This window comes from Pogoniulus pusillus, chromosome 4, assembly GCF_015220805.1.
Source record: "Pogoniulus pusillus isolate bPogPus1 chromosome 4, bPogPus1.pri, whole genome shotgun sequence".
Taxonomy (NCBI): Eukaryota; Metazoa; Chordata; class Aves; order Piciformes; family Lybiidae; genus Pogoniulus; species Pogoniulus pusillus.
Window position 1 is genome coordinate 38,594,353 of NC_087267.1, and position 21,371 is coordinate 38,615,723.

At 45.9% G+C, this 21,371-nt stretch overlaps 1 protein-coding gene across 2 annotated transcripts in view; it reads left to right on the top strand.

Annotated features, from left to right (window-relative positions):
* GRM3 (glutamate metabotropic receptor 3) overlaps positions 1–21,371 on the top strand; it is a 138,119-nt gene that overhangs the window by 114,587 nt on the left and 2,161 nt on the right. For both annotated transcript variants that reach the window (XM_064142590.1, XM_064142591.1), the window contains exons 4-5: positions 3,709–4,775; positions 12,633–12,807. In XM_064142590.1, the coding sequence (XP_063998660.1) occupies positions 3,709–4,775; positions 12,633–12,807 (1,242 nt within the window). The remainder of the gene's footprint in view (positions 1–3,708; positions 4,776–12,632; positions 12,808–21,371) is intronic.

Sequence of the window (21,371 nt, forward strand, 5' to 3'; positions counted from 1 at the left end):
AGGGCAAATGGCCTGATAAAAAGACATGCAAATGTGTCTAAGGGTGGCTGGGACTCGCGTTTGGCCCAAGCAGTCTTTACAGTCAATAATCGTTGGGGAAGCTATGGAAGCCCCAAGGTTAAGGCCTTCTGCCCAGCTGAGCCTGTAGTGGACAGTGACCTTGTGCCAGGGGGAATTAAGGATAAATCCCTGTCCCAGATGCAAGTGGGCCAACCTGTGCTTGTCAGGCTACCCTCTATAGGGGTGGTGCCAATGACACTGGGTAAACCCAGAGGCTTATATGCCTGGGAAGCCCTAGATGCAAATGGAAAAGGCCACCGGATCAGTGCACGGTGGATCGTCCCCAATTATTAATTGTCAAGCCTGGCCTTTATAGGCCGAGGCAGATTTTGTCTCCTTACAGGTTAAGGTCGAGGCAGAGGACCAGTTCCTGACCACCTGACCAGCACCTGGGAAAAGGAGAACCAGCTACACGAGAGACGGAGTCATATCACCGGGGTGGCCAGTGGATGATGGCATCCGGACCCACGGACTGTGACCTCCAGCCATGGACTCAGAGCATCTAAGGCTCTGCCATGAACTTGGTTGCTCTACCAGGAACAGAGCAATCTTCAAATGGACTGTGTAGCTTTATTAATACTGTTTGGGCTATTGTTAAGCCTTGTTAAGTATTGTTAAATATTGTTGGGGCGATTAATGTATTACCTATTGTTAATGTTGGAAAAGGCTAAGCCATATATATATATTAATAGGTTCCTAAATTGAAGGGGGATCACTTCTCACTCAAGTTCTAGACAAAGATGCTCATTACCACCGGGGTGGGATGTCCTGGAGTCCTGTACCCCTAAATTCCTCTCCTGCCCGGACTTCGGGGGGAAAGGGGAAAAGCCGCCTGGTTTCCCCCCCCCTCGCCTGCCCTGCAGCCGAGAAGGGGGCGGCGACTGCCCCGTGAGTTCCCGCGCTGGAGCCAGGCTGGGATTGGCCGTGCGCTTTCGCGCCTAAAGTGTGGTAACTCTGCCCTTTGTCTAGCGAAGGGTATAAATATTGGGGGTCTTCCCGCCTTTGGGGTTCCCGCTTTGGATTTTGCCTGTGCCTGGACGAGTTCGCTCACTCTCCTGTGCCTGGACTGCAGAGAGGCTAAGGACTTGCTTTGGTGTTAGGCACACACCTTTGTCTGCCTAACGACCCTTAACGACTCTTAACGACTCCTGTAGCCGCTGGAGGAGGAAGACCGACTGCACGAGCCAGCCTGAGTGAGTTATTTGGCTTAGCTTAATTTAGTAAGAAACCGCTATTAATTAATAGCTAAAGCCTTTTCCAAAAACTGACTTCCAAATATATATATAGTCAGATTATTAATGGTATCCTCGTAGAATTCTCATGCAACTTAACCTGTTTATCAAACGAAATTAATCTTTGTATATATAGTTGTGGGGGCGGGTTTTTGTAAAAATAAAAAATATCTATTTTTGATAAATTCTCGACTCGGCCACGAATTAATCCTGCCCTCCGCAACACCTCCCTGGGGGTGTTCAAGTCCAGATTTGATGAGACCTTGAGCAAGTCGAGATCTCATTCTTGGATGAGACTAGCCAAGCCTAGCTGAGAGGCCTCCCTGGCCATGGCAGTGAGGTTGGAATAGATGATCTAAGGTCCCTTCCAACCTAAGTAATTTTATGATACTACCCCACACTGGGGTAGCTGTGCACTTGGAAGTTGTGCATTTGACAGAAGATAGGACATGTAGCCAATTTGCAGCTCATCTTGCTTACCTGTGGCTCCACTGGTGCCACTGCACCTCAGGAGCTGGCCTGTATAACACTGGAGAGAAAAATTGGCTCTTAAAGTGAGGCTGCTGTGTTAACAGCTTCTACAATCTGTGTAAGTGTTATGAATAATGAAATAAGACACTGGCAATGACAACACATTATTGAAGAGCTGTTAAGTGCTGCATTATGATTTCATTTTAATGCTGCTTCTGGATGAGAGAGCTTGCATGCCTGTGCGTGAGGAGGAGGAGGAGGGAGAGAAGGGAAGCTGCTTAATATGCTTATGGTTGACCTATATTTTTAATTTAGCTAGTTGTTGGAGACTGTTATTTCCAAGGGGACTGGCCACTTTAGGGAGACTTATGCTGCCCTTTAATTTTTTGTGCTTTCAGAGGTCTTGTTGAGCTACACAGCAATACAAGTAGATGCCAAGAGTGAAGAAAGAAAGATAAAATAACCCTCTTGCACAGTCCTCACTTACCCCAATCTAGTGCATTATCCTGAAAACCAAAACTGTACACCACTGCCATTGATAGAGGTGAGGTGGTAAAGTGAAGGAGAGGGCAGGGATAAGAAGAGGTAGAGTCCTGGCTCAAATCCAAAAAAAAAAAAAAGACTGTAAGTGAGCAAAAATTATCTTCCAACCTTGTCCTAAAATAAGATTAAAGTTGGGAAAGAAATGCACTCCAAGTCCAGCACATGCAGAGGTGCAGGTTATGCATCTGTTGGGGTCTCTGTGCCAAAACCACTGTCCCTTTTACTCACCTTAGCGCAGGTACTTCAACATAAGGAAGGTAATGTTCTGAAGGAATAAAGGTGGAAGAATTTGGCTTCAGTGCTTTACAGAAGATAAATAGATCTACTGCAAGAAATCCAAAGTATCTGGAGGCTGAAATGGAGGAAGATATTACATCCTTATACAATATTGCTCATGCTCAAGCACAGTATGGGCAGAGAAGCAGGGAATGAGATTTATTCCAGCAATGACAGTGGAACCACTTCTGTAACCAAAGGCACTGGGGAATGATATTGTCTTTATTGCTCATCAATGGAAAAAAAAAAACATTGCTTTTGCTTCCTGCCTATAAAGCTGTTCACCTATGATGTTACAACAAGCATGTAATAAATCATGCAGTAAATGCAATTTCCTCCTACATTTTTAATATTTCTTCATTCTCTACACAACCCTCACCTGGCAGAAAAACAAAACCTCTCCAGAGTCTTCCATCTCTACCAGTTGAAAGTGTTATGATATTGATTTCACACAAGGTCATAGATCCAGTTTGTGCTTTTTTCGTCTATTCCCTAAACAAGATATAGGACCAAAGCAGCACATGTTGGGAACCTTTGACCAAACAAAAAAAAATATCAGAAACTGGTAAGGCTGAAGCAAACCAGAAGGGATTCAAAGCATCCTACAACACAGGGAGAAGTGAAAAAGGCATAGTAAGAAATTGTTCAGAATTTTATAGTTATTTCTCCACCAGCTTCAAACTGAATCCTCTATTCTACTTCATCCCAGACTTCTAGCCTCAAAACTGACCATTTAGATTTCCTTATACCATGGCAGCTGAATTGCATCAACCAATGCTGAGTGTCAGTAAGAAGCAGATCTTTCTTTCGAGAGAAAATGTGGAATGTAACAGCCATGCATATTGGGGGAAATAATTGGAAATTCATTTGTATCCAGGGCAAAAAGTGTAAGGGCATTGGTAATTTAATATTTACAAGCATATCTCGTGCAACAGTGAAAAATAGTTTTATTATCTGAGGGTTTTTTCTCTTTCAAGTCCAAATATGAGAGAGATACAGACCTCTCACCTTACCTGTTGACACTTGGATTCTGTAAGCTGACAGGTGTTTGTGCTCAGCAAAGAGGTGCAAAAGAAATCATCTGCACCTCTGGAAATAACATCCTTTGTTTCTTTCTTTTTCATAGCTCCATTCAACCCTCCCAATGCAGCAGACAACATGGTCAAATTTGACGCCTATGGAGATGGGATAGGACGATACAATGTGTTCAATTTCCAGTACACCGGAGGCAGATATTCTTATGTGAAGGTTGGTCAGTGGGCAGAAACCTTGTCACTTGAGGCTGACTCTATCCATTGGTCCAGGAGCTCCATCCCTGTCTCCCAGTGCAGCGACCCCTGTGCTCCTAATGAGATGAAGAATATGCAACCAGGAGATGTCTGCTGTTGGATTTGTATTCCCTGTGAAACTTATGAGTACCTGGCTGATGAATTCACTTGTGCTGACTGTGGCCCTGGAAAATGGCCCACAGCAGACCTGACTGGCTGTTATGACCTACCAGAAGACTACATCAAGTGGGAAGATGCTTGGGCAATAGGTCCTGTTACCATTGCGTGCCTGGGTTTTATTTGCACTTTTATAGTCATTGCAGTGTTCATCAAGCACAACAATACCCCCTTGGTCAAAGCTTCTGGTCGTGAACTGTGCTACATACTGCTCTTTGGGGTCTTCCTATCTTACAGCATGACTTTCTTCTTCATAGCCAAACCTTCTCCAGCTATCTGTACTCTGCGTCGTTTGGGGCTGGGAAGTTCCTTTGCTGTCTGCTACTCTGCCCTTCTGACAAAAACAAACTGCATAGCCAGAATATTTGATGGTGTAAAGAATGGAGCTCAAAGGCCCAAGTTCATCAGTCCCAGCTCTCAAGTCTTCATCTGCCTGAGTCTCATTCTGGTACAGATTGTGGTGGTGTCTGTGTGGCTTATCTTGGAGGCCCCTGGCACCAGGCGGTACACCGTTCCCGAGAAGAGAGAGACTGTCATACTGAAATGCAATGTCAAAGATTCCAGTATGTTAATCTCCCTAACATATGATGTAATCCTCGTGGTCTTATGCACTGTGTATGCCTTCAAAACAAGGAAATGTCCAGAGAACTTCAACGAAGCCAAGTTTATCGGGTTCACAATGTACACAACGTGCATCATTTGGCTGGCCTTCCTCCCCATATTTTATGTGACATCCAGTGACTACAGAGTAAGTCTTTGGATATGTGTTTCCATAAGTTGTGTCTGTCACTTTAAAGGACTGCCTTGGTATTTGCTAAAAGCTTCTGTCGCTGTTTTTGTCCCCTGGATCTCTTGCAAAAAGGAAAAAAAAAGCTATTTCAGTGTTAATATCCAACTAAGCACATGGCCAAATTTTAGCTCATTTTTAAGAAAGGTGATGTGATTTCATCCTGAGCGTGGAAGAGATAAGTAGAGACAATCTGGCTGCGATAGAAGCATCACACATGGATGAAGTATTTATACTGCTGTATCAGTATGCAAAGTCTCAACAGAAAAACCTCCTACAGCACGAGCTTGAGTTATCTGGTGGAGGTGGGCCTTAAGTTAAAAAAGGAACTAGCCTTTTTCCACAAAATAATCTGCCATTCAAACAGGAGATTTTCTCCTGAATACATATATATATAAAAAAAAAATCATAGAATGGCACAGGTTGGAAGGGATCTTAGAAATCATCTACTCCAACCTCTCTGCCATGGCCAAGGAGATCTCTCAGCTCGACTCAGTTGCTCAAAGTCTCACACAACCTGGCCTTGAACACTCTCAGAGAAGAGGTGTCCACAATCTCCCTGGGCAGCCTATTTTGGAGTCCCATCACCTTTGTACTGAACAACTTCTTTTTAAGACACAGTCTAAACCTACTCTCTCTCAGCTTCAGAATGTTCCCTCTTGTCCTATCCCTAGTGTTTGGGTGTTACCCCCTACAAGCACTATGGAAATCACCCAGACTAGACTCAGCCGGCTCTGGAAGTTGAATGATGCTTATATTTACATCTTAGCTCAATATACAAGCAGATATTTACAGTATATACAATTATAGACAGAAATATACAAGGTAAAAGGTAATACAGAAAGACAACCCCCCTCCCAGAAACCTGAGTCCCCAGGAGGGGCTTCCAACTACCCTTACACCTTCTCTCCACTCCCGCCCCCCCTCAGCCTTACCCCTGTCCCAAGGAAGAATGGAGGTTTGGCCAGGGGTTAGGAAACAAAGTGGATTAATCAAAGAAGCAGCAGAGAGGCTAGAGAGAAATGCAGCTTGGAGCTCCCCAGCAGAAGTGAGTTATCTATGTTTGGATTGTTATTCTGGCATCTCTCAGCAAGCCTATGAGGGAAGTAGACATCGTTCTGCTTTCCTTTTCACAGCCTGTAATCTAGTTCTTCTCACCAAAACATTCTAGCTAGCCTCAAACTAGCACACCTAGACACTCTTATGAGCCCCTCTCCAGACTTCCTGTAGGTTCCCTTCAGGTATTGGAAGGAATCTACAAAGTGTCTCTTTCCTGGGCTGAACAACCCCAGCTCCCTCAGCCTACCCTCATAGCAGAGGTGTTCCAGCCCTTGAATCACTTTCTGGCCTGCCTCTGGACTTGTTCCAACAGCTCTTTGTCCTTCTTATGATAGGGACACCAGAACTGAATGAAATATTCAAGGTGGGGTCTCAAAAAAGCAGAGTAAAGGGGCAGAATTACCTCTCTTGACCTGCTGGCCACGCTCCTCTTGATGCAGCCTAGGGTACGATTTGCCTTCTGGGCTGCATGAGTGCTCTGCTGGCTCATAGTGCCAAGGAAAGAGGTTCAACAGTTCCTATGGAACAGGGTTGTTTAAAAAAAAATCCAATAAATATTATGCCTGAATACAGAACTTACTTTTTTCCCCTCCACTGTGTAGGGGATAAAACACATACTTCAGTGAGCAGAAAAAAATTGGCCAGCCTTCACCAACAAACTTTGAAATGTTAAATTCTTTAAACTGTCACATAGTGTTGCAAAGCTTCAAGTTCAATAACATCATATTTTTGGACAGAAAGAAATTGATTCGGGAGAAGATTCGGAGCTGCTCCACTGGAAATCTCACAGTTATTATGATGTGAGAAGTGACTGCTGGAGCTGACCTTAACAGGAGTTTGCAGTGAATTAATTCAACTTTCTGACCAGAAAAAGGTAGATTACAGAATTACAGAATGATAGGGGTTGGAAGGGACCACTAGAAGTCATCGAGACCAATCCCCCTCATAGAGCAGGTTCATGTAGAGGAGTTTGCAAAGGAACACATCCAGGCAGGTGGCAGGTTTTGAAAGTCAGCAGAGAAGGAGACTCCACAACCTCTCCAGGCAGCCTGTTCCAGTGCTCCAGCATCCCCAAAGGAAAGAAGCTTTCCTTATGTTTAGGTGGAACTTCTTGTGTTCTCATCAGTGGCCACAGGCCCTTAGAATCATAGAATCATAGAATCAACCAGGTTGGAAGAGACGTCCAAGATCATCCAGTCCAACCTATCACCCAGCCCTATCCAATCAACTAGACCATGGCACTAAGTGCATCATCCAGTCTTTAACTTGTTCTTTCACTGGGCACCACTCAAAAGAGCCTGGCCCCATGCTCATGATCTCCACCCTTTAGACATTTACAAGCATTGATAAGATCCCCTCTCAGACTTCTTCAGACTAGAGCCCTAGGTCTCTCAGACTGCTCCTATAAGAAATGCTTCATTCCCCTATCATCTTTGTAGCCCTCTGTTGCACGCTCTGTAGTATTCCCTGTCTCTCTTGAATCATAGAATCAACCAGGTTGGAAGAGACCTCCAAGATCATCCAGTCCAACCTAGCACCCAGCCCTATCCAGTCAACTAGACCATGGCACTAAGTGCCTCATCCAGCCTTTTCTTCAACACCTCCAGGGACAGCGACTCCACCACCTCCCTGGGCAGCCCATTCCAATGCCAATCACTCTCTCTGGCAACAACTTCCTCCTAACATCCAGCCTAGACCTCTCCCAGCACAACTTGAGACTGTGTCCCCTTGTTCTGTTGCTGGTTGCCTGGCAGAAAAGACCAACTCCCATCTGGCTACAGCCTCCCATCAGGTAGTTGTAGACAGCAATGAGGTCCCCCCTGAGCCTCCTCTTCTCCAGGCTGCACACCCCCAGCTCCCTCAGCCTCTCCTCATAGGGTTTGTGTTCCAGGCCCCTCACCAGCTTTGTTGCCCTTCTCTGGACATGTTCCAGCACCTCAACATCTCTCTTGAATTGAGGGGCCCAGAACTGGACACAGCACTTAAGGTGTGGCCTGACCAGTGCTGAGTACAGGGGAGGAATATCCTCCCGTGTCCTGCTGGCCACACTGTTCCTGATGCAGGCCAGGATGCCATTGGGTCTCTTGGCCACCTAGGCACACTGCTGGCTCATCTTCAGCTACTATCTACCAGTACCCCCAGGTCCCCTTCCTCCTGGCTGCTCTCAGCCACTCTGTTCCCATCCTGTAGCACTGCTTGGGGTTGTTGTGGCCAAAGTGCAGAACCCTGCACTTGGCCTTGAACTGGGGAGCCCAGAACTGGACGTAGTTTACAGTGGTGTTATTACCAGTAGTATGTACACTAATGTCACACAAAACTGTGGAGTTAATAATTTTCCAAGACACTTTTGTCATGACTGCCCTGGAATAGTATATTTAGCACTATTTTTCTGAGCTAAGGAAAGATGCTGAAAAGCTCAAGTAAACAAGGCTAGATAACAAACCACACAGCTAGGCACGCAGAGTGACAGTAAAAGAGCTAAATATATTTAGTCTAGACAAGAGTAAACCCAGGGAGACATGGTCACAGGCTATAAATAATTGCAAGGCAACAAAAAGAGAGAAGGGGATTATTGAGCCTCAGGAGAAATTAGAATGGCGAGTAATAGATTGAAGCTAATGAAGGAGAAGTTTAAGGAGGGCACTGGGGACCAGCTCCTGACACCCAAAGTAATCATAAAGATAGACACAGAAGGAGGGCAATATCAGTGCAGACAGTCACCTGAGTGGGCAGCACAGACACTGTTTAGCCTGGAGAAGAGGAGGCTCAGGGGTGATCTTCTTACTGTCTACAACTACCTGAAAGGACATCATAGCCAGGTGGGGGGTGGCCTCTTCTCCCAGGCAACCAGCAACAGAACAAGGGGACACAGTCTCAAGTTGTGCCAGGGTAGGTATAGGCTGGATATTAGGAAGAAGTTCTTCACAGAAAGAGTGATTTGCCATTGGAATGGGCTGCCCAGGGAGGTGGTGGAGGCACCGTCCCTGGGGGTTTTCAAGAAAAGGCTGGATGAGGCACTTAGTGCCATGGTCTAGTTGATTGGATAGGGCTGGGTGATAGGTTGGACTGGATGATCTTGGAGGTATCTTCCAACCTGGTTGATTCTATGATTCTATGATTCTAATGGTCAAGAGGAACATAACTTGATTGTTCAAGTGGCATTTTTCAGCCTTATCTCCTGAGTGGGATTTCCAAAAGCACCTGTAGGCATTTAATGTAAATGGATGGTTCCAAAGAAGTCAACTAATGTGCTGCCAAATAGATGGGAAGTGTGTTTTAACAGTATTTTTTTATACTTTCATCACATGGGGAGGTTTTTTTAAAATCCCATCATAGATGTCAGCACTTCTGAGGTCACATTAAAAAGCCCTTTTTTAACTTCTATGCAATGATACATGTTGACTCTGAATCAATCCATGTCATCCCACTGTAGACAAATATTAGTGGCATCACCAATAACTAAACTTAGAAACATAACAATAGAATAGAAAGGAAAAAGGCATCCTGACTGTATCACAGTACCACAGTATCACCAAGGTTGGAAGAGACCTCACAGATCATCAAGTCCAACCCTTTACCACAGAGCTCAAGGCCAGACCATGGCACCAAGTGCCACGTCCAATCCTGCCTTGAACAGCTCCAGGGACGGCGACTCCACCACCTCCCCGGGCAGCCCATTCCAGTGTCCAATGACTCTCTCAGGGAAGAACTTTCTCCTCACCTCCAGCCTAAATCTCCCCTGGTGCAGCCTGAGGCTGTGTCCTCTTGTTCTGGTGCTGGCCACCTGAGAGAAGAGAGCAACCTCCTCCTGGCCACAACCACCCCTCAGGTAGTTGTAGACAGCAATAAGGTCTCCCCTGAGCCTCCTCTTCTCCAGGCTAAACAATCCCAGCTCCCTCAGCCTCTCCTCGTAGGGCTGTGCTCAAGGCCTCTCACCAGCCTCGTCGCCCTTCTCTGGACACGCTCAAGCATCTCAATGTCCCTCCTAAACTGGGGGGCCCAGAACTGAACACAGTTGTGCTGTGTTATTAGCACAAACATCACTCAGGACTCTCTGGAGGTGTTCCAGGCTAGGGTGGATGTGGTTTTGAGCAGGAAGTGTCCCTGCCTATGGCAGGGAGTTGGAACTAGATGATCTTTGAGATCTCTTCCAACTTAAATCATTCTATTTCTGAAAGAAAACAGAGGGCTCCTAGAAACACATCCAGAGATTTGGTGTTGATCTCATTGTATTAGTAAAAGAACTTAAAAACAAACCAACTAAACAAAAGCAAAACCACAGCATAGTTCAGGATAGGATACATCTCTACCAATACTGAAAGCAAAAATGGCCTTGCATGACCCCTGTATGGTAGAGGCCAGACAACAGGTTAGATACACTGCTGCAGAATCACAAATGCCCTAGGCATCCTGTAACCCCAAAGCTGCAAAGTGGCAGCCTTTCTCAGGAGCTCAGTCTAGGCCAATCCTGATATGAGAGGGATAGTGGACACTGACACTGCCTGTGGCATCCACCTTGCTTTTCACACAAACACAGCCTTCAGCACATTTTCTCTTCAGCTCTCTTCTGTGCACATTTTCTGCATGATGCTGAACCTGTTAGCTACCCAGAGGGCTTTTCCCAGCACCTGCAACAAGAATAACAATCTTCATCTAACCAAGAATCAGCTCAGACAAAAGCTCCAAGCTGGTCAAGAAAAGCTGACAGAACTCCTTAGGAGCTGATGGAGGTTGCTAGAATTCACAGCATCCTGGAGTAATCCTCTCTCAGCAGCAGTAAGCCACCTTGATATTCCTTGAAATGTTCCCAAGAGTCCTCCAATAATCCCAGAAGGTGCTGCCAGAAGGTCTAGATGATTCCAAGCAGAGGCCAGAAGGTGCTTTGCAAATGACTGTGGTGGTTGACTCTTTTACCAGTACTGCCAAAAATTCCAAGGAGAGCTCCCTGAAAAGATGGATTTCTCTGATGCATTCATTTTCATGCAGAGATCCACACTGAGCTCAAAATGAAAAAGGAAATGGGAGCAGATATGGTTAAATAAGCAAACCTAAGATAAATTCAAAGCAGCCTAGATATCTAGCATATTTAAAGGCAATCTCAATCTGAGTGCCTAGGAAAAAAAACAACCTTAAGAAATCCAGCAACAACAGTAGAAGAGGAAAGTCTGCATGTTACACTGGTGGTAATGACATCAGATGTCAAAAGTTTCTTCCCACATTTTCCTTAGGGTTAATTGGATCCAAAGGAGCTCACTGTAGTCATTCCTGCCTGGTCCAGCAGGATTGCTTCTGTTCTGCCAGCACACTGGTGTCCATGAGGCTGGGTTACAGAGCACACCACTGAAATGACCTGGGTTAAAAGCAACCCTGAGGCATGGAGCTATTTTGAATCCAAGTCGTTTCATTGATTGAATGTATAATTATGTCAGCACAGCTGAGCAGCTCAGGGAGGCACAAACCCTGGCAGGGTATGGAGGAAGGCATTGTTAGTGGAGTGAACTCACCTTGAAACTGATACCTTTGTATATTCTTGTTTTATAAGAAAACTCCCAGTCTTGTTTAATCTGGGCAGGGCTGTGTATTCTGTACCTACCCTGAGCTGACTGCAAATCCCTGTGAAAGAAATGCAAAGAAGCAAAGGAGAAAACGCAGCTGGAAACAACTAAGGGGTCCCTTCCTCATGCTCTCTCTGTAGGGCCTTCCATGTTCACTCACCCTGTGAAAGTTAAGCACCTTTCTGCGATGCTTGTCACATCTACCTTCAGTAGAGTGATCTTTATATGATCACATTAATTATACTCACTGCTGACAAAGCACTCGGTGCTAAGTATATATAAAAAGCAACCAAGTCCATTCCCTACTCTATTTTTCAATTTGCACCAATTATTTCTGACAAAGAGATATGAGAAGCATTCCTGTGGAAGAAGGCTAACCTCCAAGGACTACAAGAGTTTAACTAAGCAAAAATGAGCCATGGATATATAAGCATTCAAATTAAGCAGTAGAGTTTAAAGCAGTTTAATTCAACATTTTAATTAAGGAATCTGCTTGGAATAAAACAATATAAACTGAAAATGAGGTAGTAAAACAGTACCCAGTTATATCACTGAACAAAAAGGGAAGATAGTGACAGCAAAGTTGCACTAGTGAAAGTCCCAAGGCAACTACTCTAAAATCCAGCAGCCTTACCAATGATTCGTTTCCGAGCCAAAAACTTATGTCAGTGCACTTTACAGGCCAAGTCTCACAAGTGTCACCAGCTCTTGTCTTTACTTGAAATCACACCTATATCCCTGCAGAGGATTGTTCAGATTCTCTTACTAGAATTGAGGCTGGGGACTAAACTGGTTTTCAAATGGAAGTGTTGCATGAGCCACCTAATGTAAACTCACATAGAGTGCAAGATGGTTTCTACTGCAGACAAGTTTGCTCATAAATTGCATGAGAGGCAATATAAAGGAATTTCTGATCAATTTAGCATGAGAGATGAGGAAAAGAGAGCTGAACTGTACTTTCTGTACTAAGCTAAGAACACAGTCAATCTCCCCCAGTAGGCAAACAGATCCACATCAGCACCGTGCACCTCACTCATATGATCTTAGGGTTGTTGAAGATAAGGATGAGATGGATGTTCAAGCCAGGCTAAGCCAGCCTGCACTAGTGCAAATCCTCCTGCTGTTGTATGATAATGTTTCTAATATACTGCATTTCAGAGCTTCCCATTCTGAATCACTGCTCTCTGCACCCACTCTCTCCTAGGTGCAAACCACCACCATGTGCATCTCTGTGAGCCTGAGCGGCTTCGTTGTGCTGGGCTGCTTGTTTGCACCCAAGGTGCACATCATCCTCTTCCAGCCTCAGAAGAACGTGGTCACTCACAGACTCCACCTCAACAGATTCAGTGTCAGTGGGACCGGGACCAATTACTCCCAGTGTAAGTAAAGAAACTGCTGAGTCTGGGTAAGGAGAAAATGTGAGTCTCACCAGCAACAAAAAGACTTTGATAGGCTGAATTTTGTACCTTACCAAAGCATCACTTCATTTGTGTCTGGAAAGAGAACCCAGCCTCTTCCCATGGGAAACTGCTCAGAGCCCACTCTGAAGCTCATGGGAATCAGAAGAAAGCTTTCAGGAGGCTCCAGCTCCAGCCGCTGCACAAATCAAGTAGAGCCTGTCACTTGCTGTCACTCTTACAGCAGTGACAGAAACAGATTGCCCTGGAGTATTCCTGTCAAAATGACATGCTGACAGGACCTGGGCCACAATGCAGCACACCCTAAATGGTTCTTATTCCCTGCATTATAAGGAAAGGCTCCAAGTCTGCAGCAAATGAATGCAAGGGATGCCACAACCTTTATCTGTATGCAAAGTGTGAGCAATACCCTTTTTCAAGTGCCACAGCTAGAACAAGCAGTAAGTGCTCTGTTGCAAGGACAACTCATCTGCTCTGACTCCCTCCTTTCCCCCACCTTCAGCCTCTTTATCCCAAGCAGATTCACATCTGTGATCTTGTTTTGAGGCCATTGCTCCTCTTCTGGATAAAGCGTTCAGAGATTCTGGGGGTTTTAAAACAAACCAAAAAAGGTTCCTCTGTATGTCTGCTGGGTTGTTTTCCTTGCCAAGGATGGCAGCACACAGAATCCTGTTCACAGAGCTCTGTGGACAGCATGTCTAACCTGGGAGGGTAATTGGAAAGCACTCTACAACTATACACAAGCAAAGAATGAGTAACAGAGGGAAGTAGGGACACAGGGCAAAGCTTGTCAGAAATGTTCACATTTACATAGCTTCAGGTTTCAAATTTGGTTGAAAAACTTTTGGCACTTCAGTTTTCAAGGAGAACATGTGAGGAGCTTGAGATCCTGCTCTGTGTGTATCATATTGTCAGGGATCAGGAGGAAAAATTGATTCCAGCCATCTCTGGCTCTCCCAACACAAATCAGAGAATAGAATCATAGAAGCATAGAGTCAGTCAGGGTTGGATGGGACCACAAGGATACAACCCCCATGCTGTGGGCAGGGACACCCTACCCTAGATCAGGCTGCCCACAGCCTCAGCCAGCCTGGCCTTAAACACCTCCAGGGATGGGGCCTCAACCACCTCCCTGGGCAACCCATTCCAGGCTCTCACCACTCTCATGCTCAACAACTTCCTCCTCACCTCCAGTCTGAACCTACTCATCTCCAGCTTCGCTCCATTCCCCCTAGTCCTGTCACTCCCTGATATCCTGAAAAGTCCTTCCCCAGCTTTTTTGTAGGCCTCCTTCAGATACTGGAAGGTGACAATAAGGTCATCTTGGAGTCTCCTCTTCTCCAGACTGAACAGCCCCAACTCTCTCAGTCTGTCCTCCTAGGAGAGCTGCTACAGCCCTCTGACCATCCTCATGGCCCATGCTGGGCATGAATACTGTGCATGAATGCCCAGGGTCTCTTAAAAAGGCAGCCACGTGGCTGTACTCATCTTCCATCTCACCAGAGTGAGGACTGCATGCTGCCCTGACACCAAAAACATCTCCTTGTTATGGGAAACTTAAAGCAAGAGAGATGAGATGGCCCTAAGCACCCAAAGTGCAGGGCTCTCCCAACCCTTTACCACAGAGCTCAAGGCTAGACCATGGCACCAAGTGCCACGTCCAATCCTGCCTTGAACAGCTCCAGGGACGGCGACTCCACCACCTCCCCAGGCAGCCCATTCCAGTATCCAATGACTCTCTCAGTGAAGAACTTTCTCCTCACCTCAAGCCTAAATCTCCCCTGGTGCAGCCTGAGGCTGTGTCCTCTCGTTCTGGTGCTGGCCACCTGAGAGAAGAGAGCAACCTCCCCCTGGCCACAACTACCCCTCAGGTAGTTGTAGACAGCAATAAGGTCACCCCTGAGCCTCCTCTTCTCCAGGCTAAACAATCCCAGCTCCCTCAGCCTCTCCTCGTAGGGCTGTGCTCAAGGCCTCTCTCCAGCCTCGTCGCCCTTCTCTGGACACACTCAAGCATCTCAATGTCCCTCCTAAACTGGGGGGCCCAGAACTGAACACAGGACTCAAGGTGTGGTCTAACCAGTGCAGAGTACAGGGGCAGAATGACTTCCCTGCTCCTGCTGACCACACCTTTCCTGATGCAGGCCAGGATGACACTGGCTCTCTTGGCCACCTGGGCACACTGCTGGCTCATGTTCAGGCAGGTATCAATCAGCACCCCCAGATCCCTCTCTGTCTGGCTGCTCTCCAGCCACTTTGACCCCAGCCTGTATCTCTGCATGGGGTTGTTGTGGCCAAAGTGCAGCACCCTGCACTTGGAGCTATTGAACCCCATCCCATTGGACTCTGCCCATCTGTGCAGGTGGTCAAGGTCCTGCTGCAGAGCCCTTCTGCCCTGCAACTCAGTCACATCTCTTGATACTTCATTGTTTAGAGAGGTGGCTGCAGTCATTTACTGCTTCCATCTAGCTGCATAAGTGCTGCTTGTTTTTGCTGGTCCTTTTTGACATTTGCCATTGGAATGGGCTGCCCAGGGAGGTGGTAGAGTCATCACCCCTGCAGGTGTTCAAGAAAAGACTGGATGAGGCACTTAGTGTCATGGTCTAGTGGATTGCACAGGGCTGGGGGATAGGTTGGACTGGATGATCTTGGAGGTCTCTTCCAACCTGGTTGATTCTATGATTCTATGACAGTGGCAAAACATGGAGCTAGAAGTGGGACTAAAATATCCACATCATAGAATGGGGAAAATCCTGATGTTTCCATCTGGGGCAACTACTTGGGAAAATAACACTTTAAATTCACTATCACAACACCTATATTTTTAGAAAGGAAGCTTTTCCTTTACTGTGTTCCATTTACTTGCAAATTATTTTAAGTACATTTTCTTCCTTTTTTTTTCTTCTCCCCCTTGAATGTTTAGTCATTTATAAACCTCCAAAAAAAACTCTCATTCAAACTGCTTCTAATCCGTATCTAAAATATTCTTCTCATCAGTCCTGGGGCTGTTAGCTTGGTTTTATTTTGCTCTTGATAGTGTTTTCATCAGTCAGAAACTGCTTAATGTGAAACTGATCGAAATTAGCTCCAGGCTGTTCTAGTAACAATAATATCCAAAAATCCAGTTCTTTTGCATTATCAGAGCTTTAGAGGACAGGAGGAGCCAAGCTCCTCAAATAGGCAGTATGTTTCCTGCCCCGTGAATTCCCAGCTGCTTTGCATCTCAGGGCTGCCACCACCTCTGCATTCCCTCAGTCATTAATGACATGAAATACATAGAATTCATAGAATCAACCAGGTGGGAAGAGACCTCCAAGATCATCCAGTCCAACACAGCACCCACCCATAGCCAATCAACTAGACCATGGCACTAACTGCCTCAGCCAGGCTTTGCTTGAACGCCTCCAGGGATGGCAACTCCACCACCTCCCTGGGCAGCCCATTCCAATGCCAATCACTCTCTCTGGCAACAACTTCCTCCTAACATCCAGCCTATACTTTCCCCGGCACAACTTGAGACTGTGTCCCCTTGTTCTGTTGCTGCTTGCCTGGGAGAAGAGACCAACCCCCACCTGGCTACTACCTCCCTTCAGGTAGTTGTAGACAGCAATGAGGTCCCCCCTGAGCCTCCTCTTCTCCAGGCTAAACACTCCCAGCTCCCTCAGCCTCTCCTCATAGGGTTTGTGTTCCAGGCCACTCACCAGCCTTGTTGCCCTTCTCTGGACACTTTTCAGCATCTCAACATCTCTCTTGAATTGAGGGGCCCAGAACTGGACACAGTACTCAAGGTTGTGGGTCATGAAGAGTGAGTGACTCTTAGTTTTTAACTTGTCAAACACTGTGAGAAAAGGTAAGTGACATACATGATGCTCTTGGGTAGCATTAAGTTTCACCTCTGAGTGTGCATCACAGTTATATCCCTAAACTGAGCAGTGAAGGGAGGACCTAAGTCAGTGGTCAGCTTCATAAGCTGCAGTGTGGTGGTGGTGATGACCCTGGACTGTGCACCTCACACAGCCTTTTGAATACATCTCCTTTTCTCTGCTGCATGCTCTGCAGAAAGCAAGCATCAGGCTTTGATCATTTTGACAGCTGAAGTGTGGAATACAAAAGAACACAGATTTAGGCTAGAGAGAGGCAGGATATACACCTACCCAGGTGTATGATGCGTTTTAAAACTTAAATATCCATTTCCTCTCTCTTTTTCTTTTCCTTTTCCTGTCCCTTTCTTTTTCCCCATCTAAGATCCATGTTTGGCATAGTTGCTGTATAAGCTTTTTTTCCCTTGCAGTGTTTTCCCCATTAGGATGTTCCTCAGTTTTCCTGGGCTTGCTAGAGATGTTCCTATAAAGTAGGAGGTCAGCACTCATAAAACTTAGCAGAAAGCTCAGCTCTGCCTTAAGTACCTACATGATTCAGGCCAAGCTTTTACACCCAGAAGGTGTCATTCATCCAGGTTATGTCCACATGGAGAGCTGCACACTGACTCAAGCTGCTCCAGGCATTCTCCACAGGGGCAAAAAAAGCCATGAAGCCACCTCTTATAGCCAGCCTGGTAAATTTTCTCTCTCAGAATTTATTTTCCCAGATCCTTGTTTCAAACTACCCCTGATACATGGCTTTTATTATCATTAACTCACAGTTGCCCAGCTGTGAGCATGAGTAGAGACAGACAGAAAGCAAATTTGACCCTGCTTGTTCTTCACTATGTGGACATACTGCAAAGTTCCCTCAGCAATGCTGCACTCTTGCATTTTAGAATCATAGAATCAACCAGGTTAGAAGAGACCTCCAAGATCATCCAGTCCAACCTAGCACCCAGCCCTAGCCAGTCAACTAGACCATGGCACTAAGTGACCTGTCCAGGCTTTTCTTGAACACCTCCAGGGACGGTGCCTCCACCACCTCCCTGGGCAGCCCATTCCAATGCCAATCACTCTCTCTGGCAAGAACTTTCTCCTAACATCCAGCCTAGACCTCCCCTGGCACAACTTGAGACTGTGTCACTTTGCTCTGTTGCTGGTTGCCTGGGAGAAGAGACCAACCCCACCTGGCTACAGCCTCCCTTCAGGTAGTTGTAGCCAGCAAATTTTACCTCTGTTCCTCTGCCTTGCATTATCGAAGCATAATGAGGGGCTGCCAGGAAAGAGGAGATCTAAAGCATGAATTGAATTGCAGCCAAATCAAGACTTCTGGTCACGTGGCACCTGTTTTCTTGGCCTCAACACAAGGCAGAATGGAGGTGAAGTGTCTCTAGCAGATCCAGCAGTATTTCAGGAAACCCCCTGGCTCCTGCAACAACACACAATGTGAAACTCAGAACCCTACAAGGTCAGCAATTAACATGGCTGAGGTCTGCAAGGAAAGGTAAAATCTTCTGTTCAGTCCCAGAGAGATGGACATTCACTGTGAACACATCTATCGAGTTACTGTCTCCCAGGACATGTCCCTGGGAGGAAGCCTGGTGTTGAGGAGGGGAAATTAATTGATGGGAGATGATATTTTCCAAAATTAATATTGTTTATTAATGTTGCTATTCAGAACTCTCACCACCCCTGACCACTAATTTTAATAATATTTTGGTTCTTACACAGTCATAGAAACATTCTATGGCTAATAGCTAGATCTAGTAATAACCAGCAAGATATACAAACATTAATTGAACTGGAAGAGAAGATTCCTGCAGTCAAATGCTGCTCGTGGTCAATATGCCACTTGCCCAGTAGCTGGGCTCAAGCTCTCTCTGCTCTGTGGCAGAAGGCAATGGAGAATTACAAAGAAGCATTTAAGCATTTACTCACAAATTATTATTATTACCCAACTCGTGGGGGCCAGCCACAGTCCAGACAGTGCCCAAATGCTTTCAGAGGAGTTTCCCCTGGCTTCTGGGGAAAGGCACAGACAATCTCTGACCTTGTTCTCCTGGCTTCATCTGAATGATCTGAATATGTCCAGGAATTCTAAGCAGGACCCTCAGGTGCAGAGGCAGATGTGGTGCAGTCTCAGCATGATGTCACTCTGGCCACACAGGCTGATTGCGTGCAGACATCCAGGGTCTGCTCCTGGTAACTCACTGCAGTGGAGTTTAGCAGGCAAGCAATAAGGCAGTGTGCAATAGCAGCAGGGCAGGGCACAGCAGAGAGAGCACAGCAAAGAGCAGGGAAGCAAAGCAGGGAAGCAAAAGCAGGGTGTTCACCTGCATAACTCCTTTTATCAGTGTGGGCCGAGATTAATTGTCCTTTGGACACAGAACAGCCAATCAGGATGGCAGTTAGCCAAACCTTACTATATGAGGCAAAGCCACAGGCTCTCTTTTCCCTAATTTGGGAATAGCACAGGCCTTGCACTAGGCAGACACAAACTATCTGTGTGTACCTTGTTTACCGCAGGACCTTGGGCAGGCCAGACTCAGTGGCTCCAGGTTCTTTTGTGTCCATTTCCCACGCTTGCCTCTCTGGTGGAGCAGAAAAGCATGCCTAAGCAAGGCAGGACATGTATAAGCCTATTTTGGGTCTATCAGGCCTACCACAACACCTGGGAACTCAAAAGTCAAGCCAAGTCACTTCTCACCTGCCACCATATTTCTCTGTCCAGCTTTGACCACTCCCTGGCGCAGTTACCATACCGTGCATGCTCTTCAGTGTGCTGGATTTTGAAACAAAGCCTGAAGCTAAAAACATTCTTGGTGGGTGACTGATGTTCACATAAACAAAATGCTTTTGCCTGTAGTCATACTGCAGTAGAACACCAATCTGAATTAGGTCTCCTAAGCAGTATTGATTTTTCTATTCAGCAGCAATAAGCAGAAATAAAAATAACAACAATAATAAAATGTTCAGGTCAATGTGTTGCCATATCATACCTAGTTAAAAGCTGAATATAAATCTGATGGTTCAGTTTCACAAAGTCATAAGCATGATGCCCTGTGCTCATTTACCTACCCACGGCTGTTTTTATAACTGTGGTGGTTTAGGCTGTTATCCGCCCCCCCACACTTTTGAATTTGCCCCAGCTAACTCAGACGGGCTCCGGGAATATAAATGAAGCTATTTGTTTACAGCTAGCACAATATACAAGCAGCTATTTACAATATATACAGTTATATATAGAAATATACAAAGGATAAGTCATACAGAAGCACAACTCCCCTCCCAGAAACCTGAGTCCCCAGGAGGGGCTCTCAAACCACCCCAACACCTCCCCCTGCCCCTCTCAACCTTACCCCAAATCCTGAGAAAGAATAGAGGTGCAGCCAAGAGGTTAAGAAGGAAGGTTAGTGGCAGTGAGGTTAATGAGATGTTGCTCAGTGTGAAGCCAAAAGCAGAGTAAAGACAAAATGGAGAATGTTATCTAATGTTTACTTCTTGTTCCCACAGTTCTCAGTGGGACTGTGAGAGAAGAGACACAACCATGTTTTCCTTTCATAGACAATTATCTGCTTTCTCTCACCAAAACGTTCTAGCCTGCTTCAAACTAGCACAATAACTTTCACCCACAACAAATATAAGAAATCAAACTACATCAACCTAAACTCAGAGCAGGGTCTCATTCTTGGCTCTCCTGTTCATCACCAATACGTGCTTGCCTTCTGTAGCAGGTTAGCCCAGCAGGTGCCTCTGAATTTCTCTTTTTCAAGCATTTCTCTTCTCCATTTTTGTTCAGCGAATGAAATAATTAGACATAGCAGCTGATTTGAAGAAAGAATGATTAGTTCTACAAATCACAGTACCACAGTATCACCAAGGTTGGAAGAGACCTCACAGATCATCAAGTCCAACCCTTTACCACAGAGCTCAAGGCTAGACCATGGCACCAAGTGCCACATCCAATCCTGCCTTGAACAGCTCCAGGGACGGCGACTCCACCACCTCCCCCGGGCAGCCCATTCCAGTGTCCAATGACTCTCAGTGAAGAACTTTCTCCTCACCTCGAGCCTGAATTTCCCCTGGCAGAGCTTGAGGCTGTGTCCTCTCGTCCTGGTGCTGGTCACCTGAGAGAAGAGAGCAACCTCCTCCTGGCCACAACCTCCCCTCAGGTAGTTGTAGACAGCAATAAGGTCTCCCCTGAGCCTCCTTTTCTCCAGGCTAATGATGCTGATCACCTTTGAAGAACCACTCTGCAACTAACAGCGTAGCCAGCACCAGTTTTGGAAGGTTGAGCATGCCCTTGTCAGCTGCATAAATTGCTTTTTACATTGGATGGTTGAGTTTACTAAGTCATTGCTTGCCATGTGTTTTCTTTGATGAAGGCATCACATTTCTCTGGGTCACTGTTATCATTAACCTAATGTATCTTTCACCAAACAGCTTTATGGTGATGTGAGCAGATGTCACAGGAGTATCTGAGAACAGATTCCTGATGCCCAATGGATGATTTTAACAAAGAGTGACAAACCAGCTTGCTTTTAAATTAAAACCCACAAGGCTTTAGCAGAACAGTATATACCCTACAGTCAAAATTCAAACCTATTTAGAAACAGATTCCTATACTCAAATTCAATCGTTTAGAAACAGATTCTTGTATTCAGA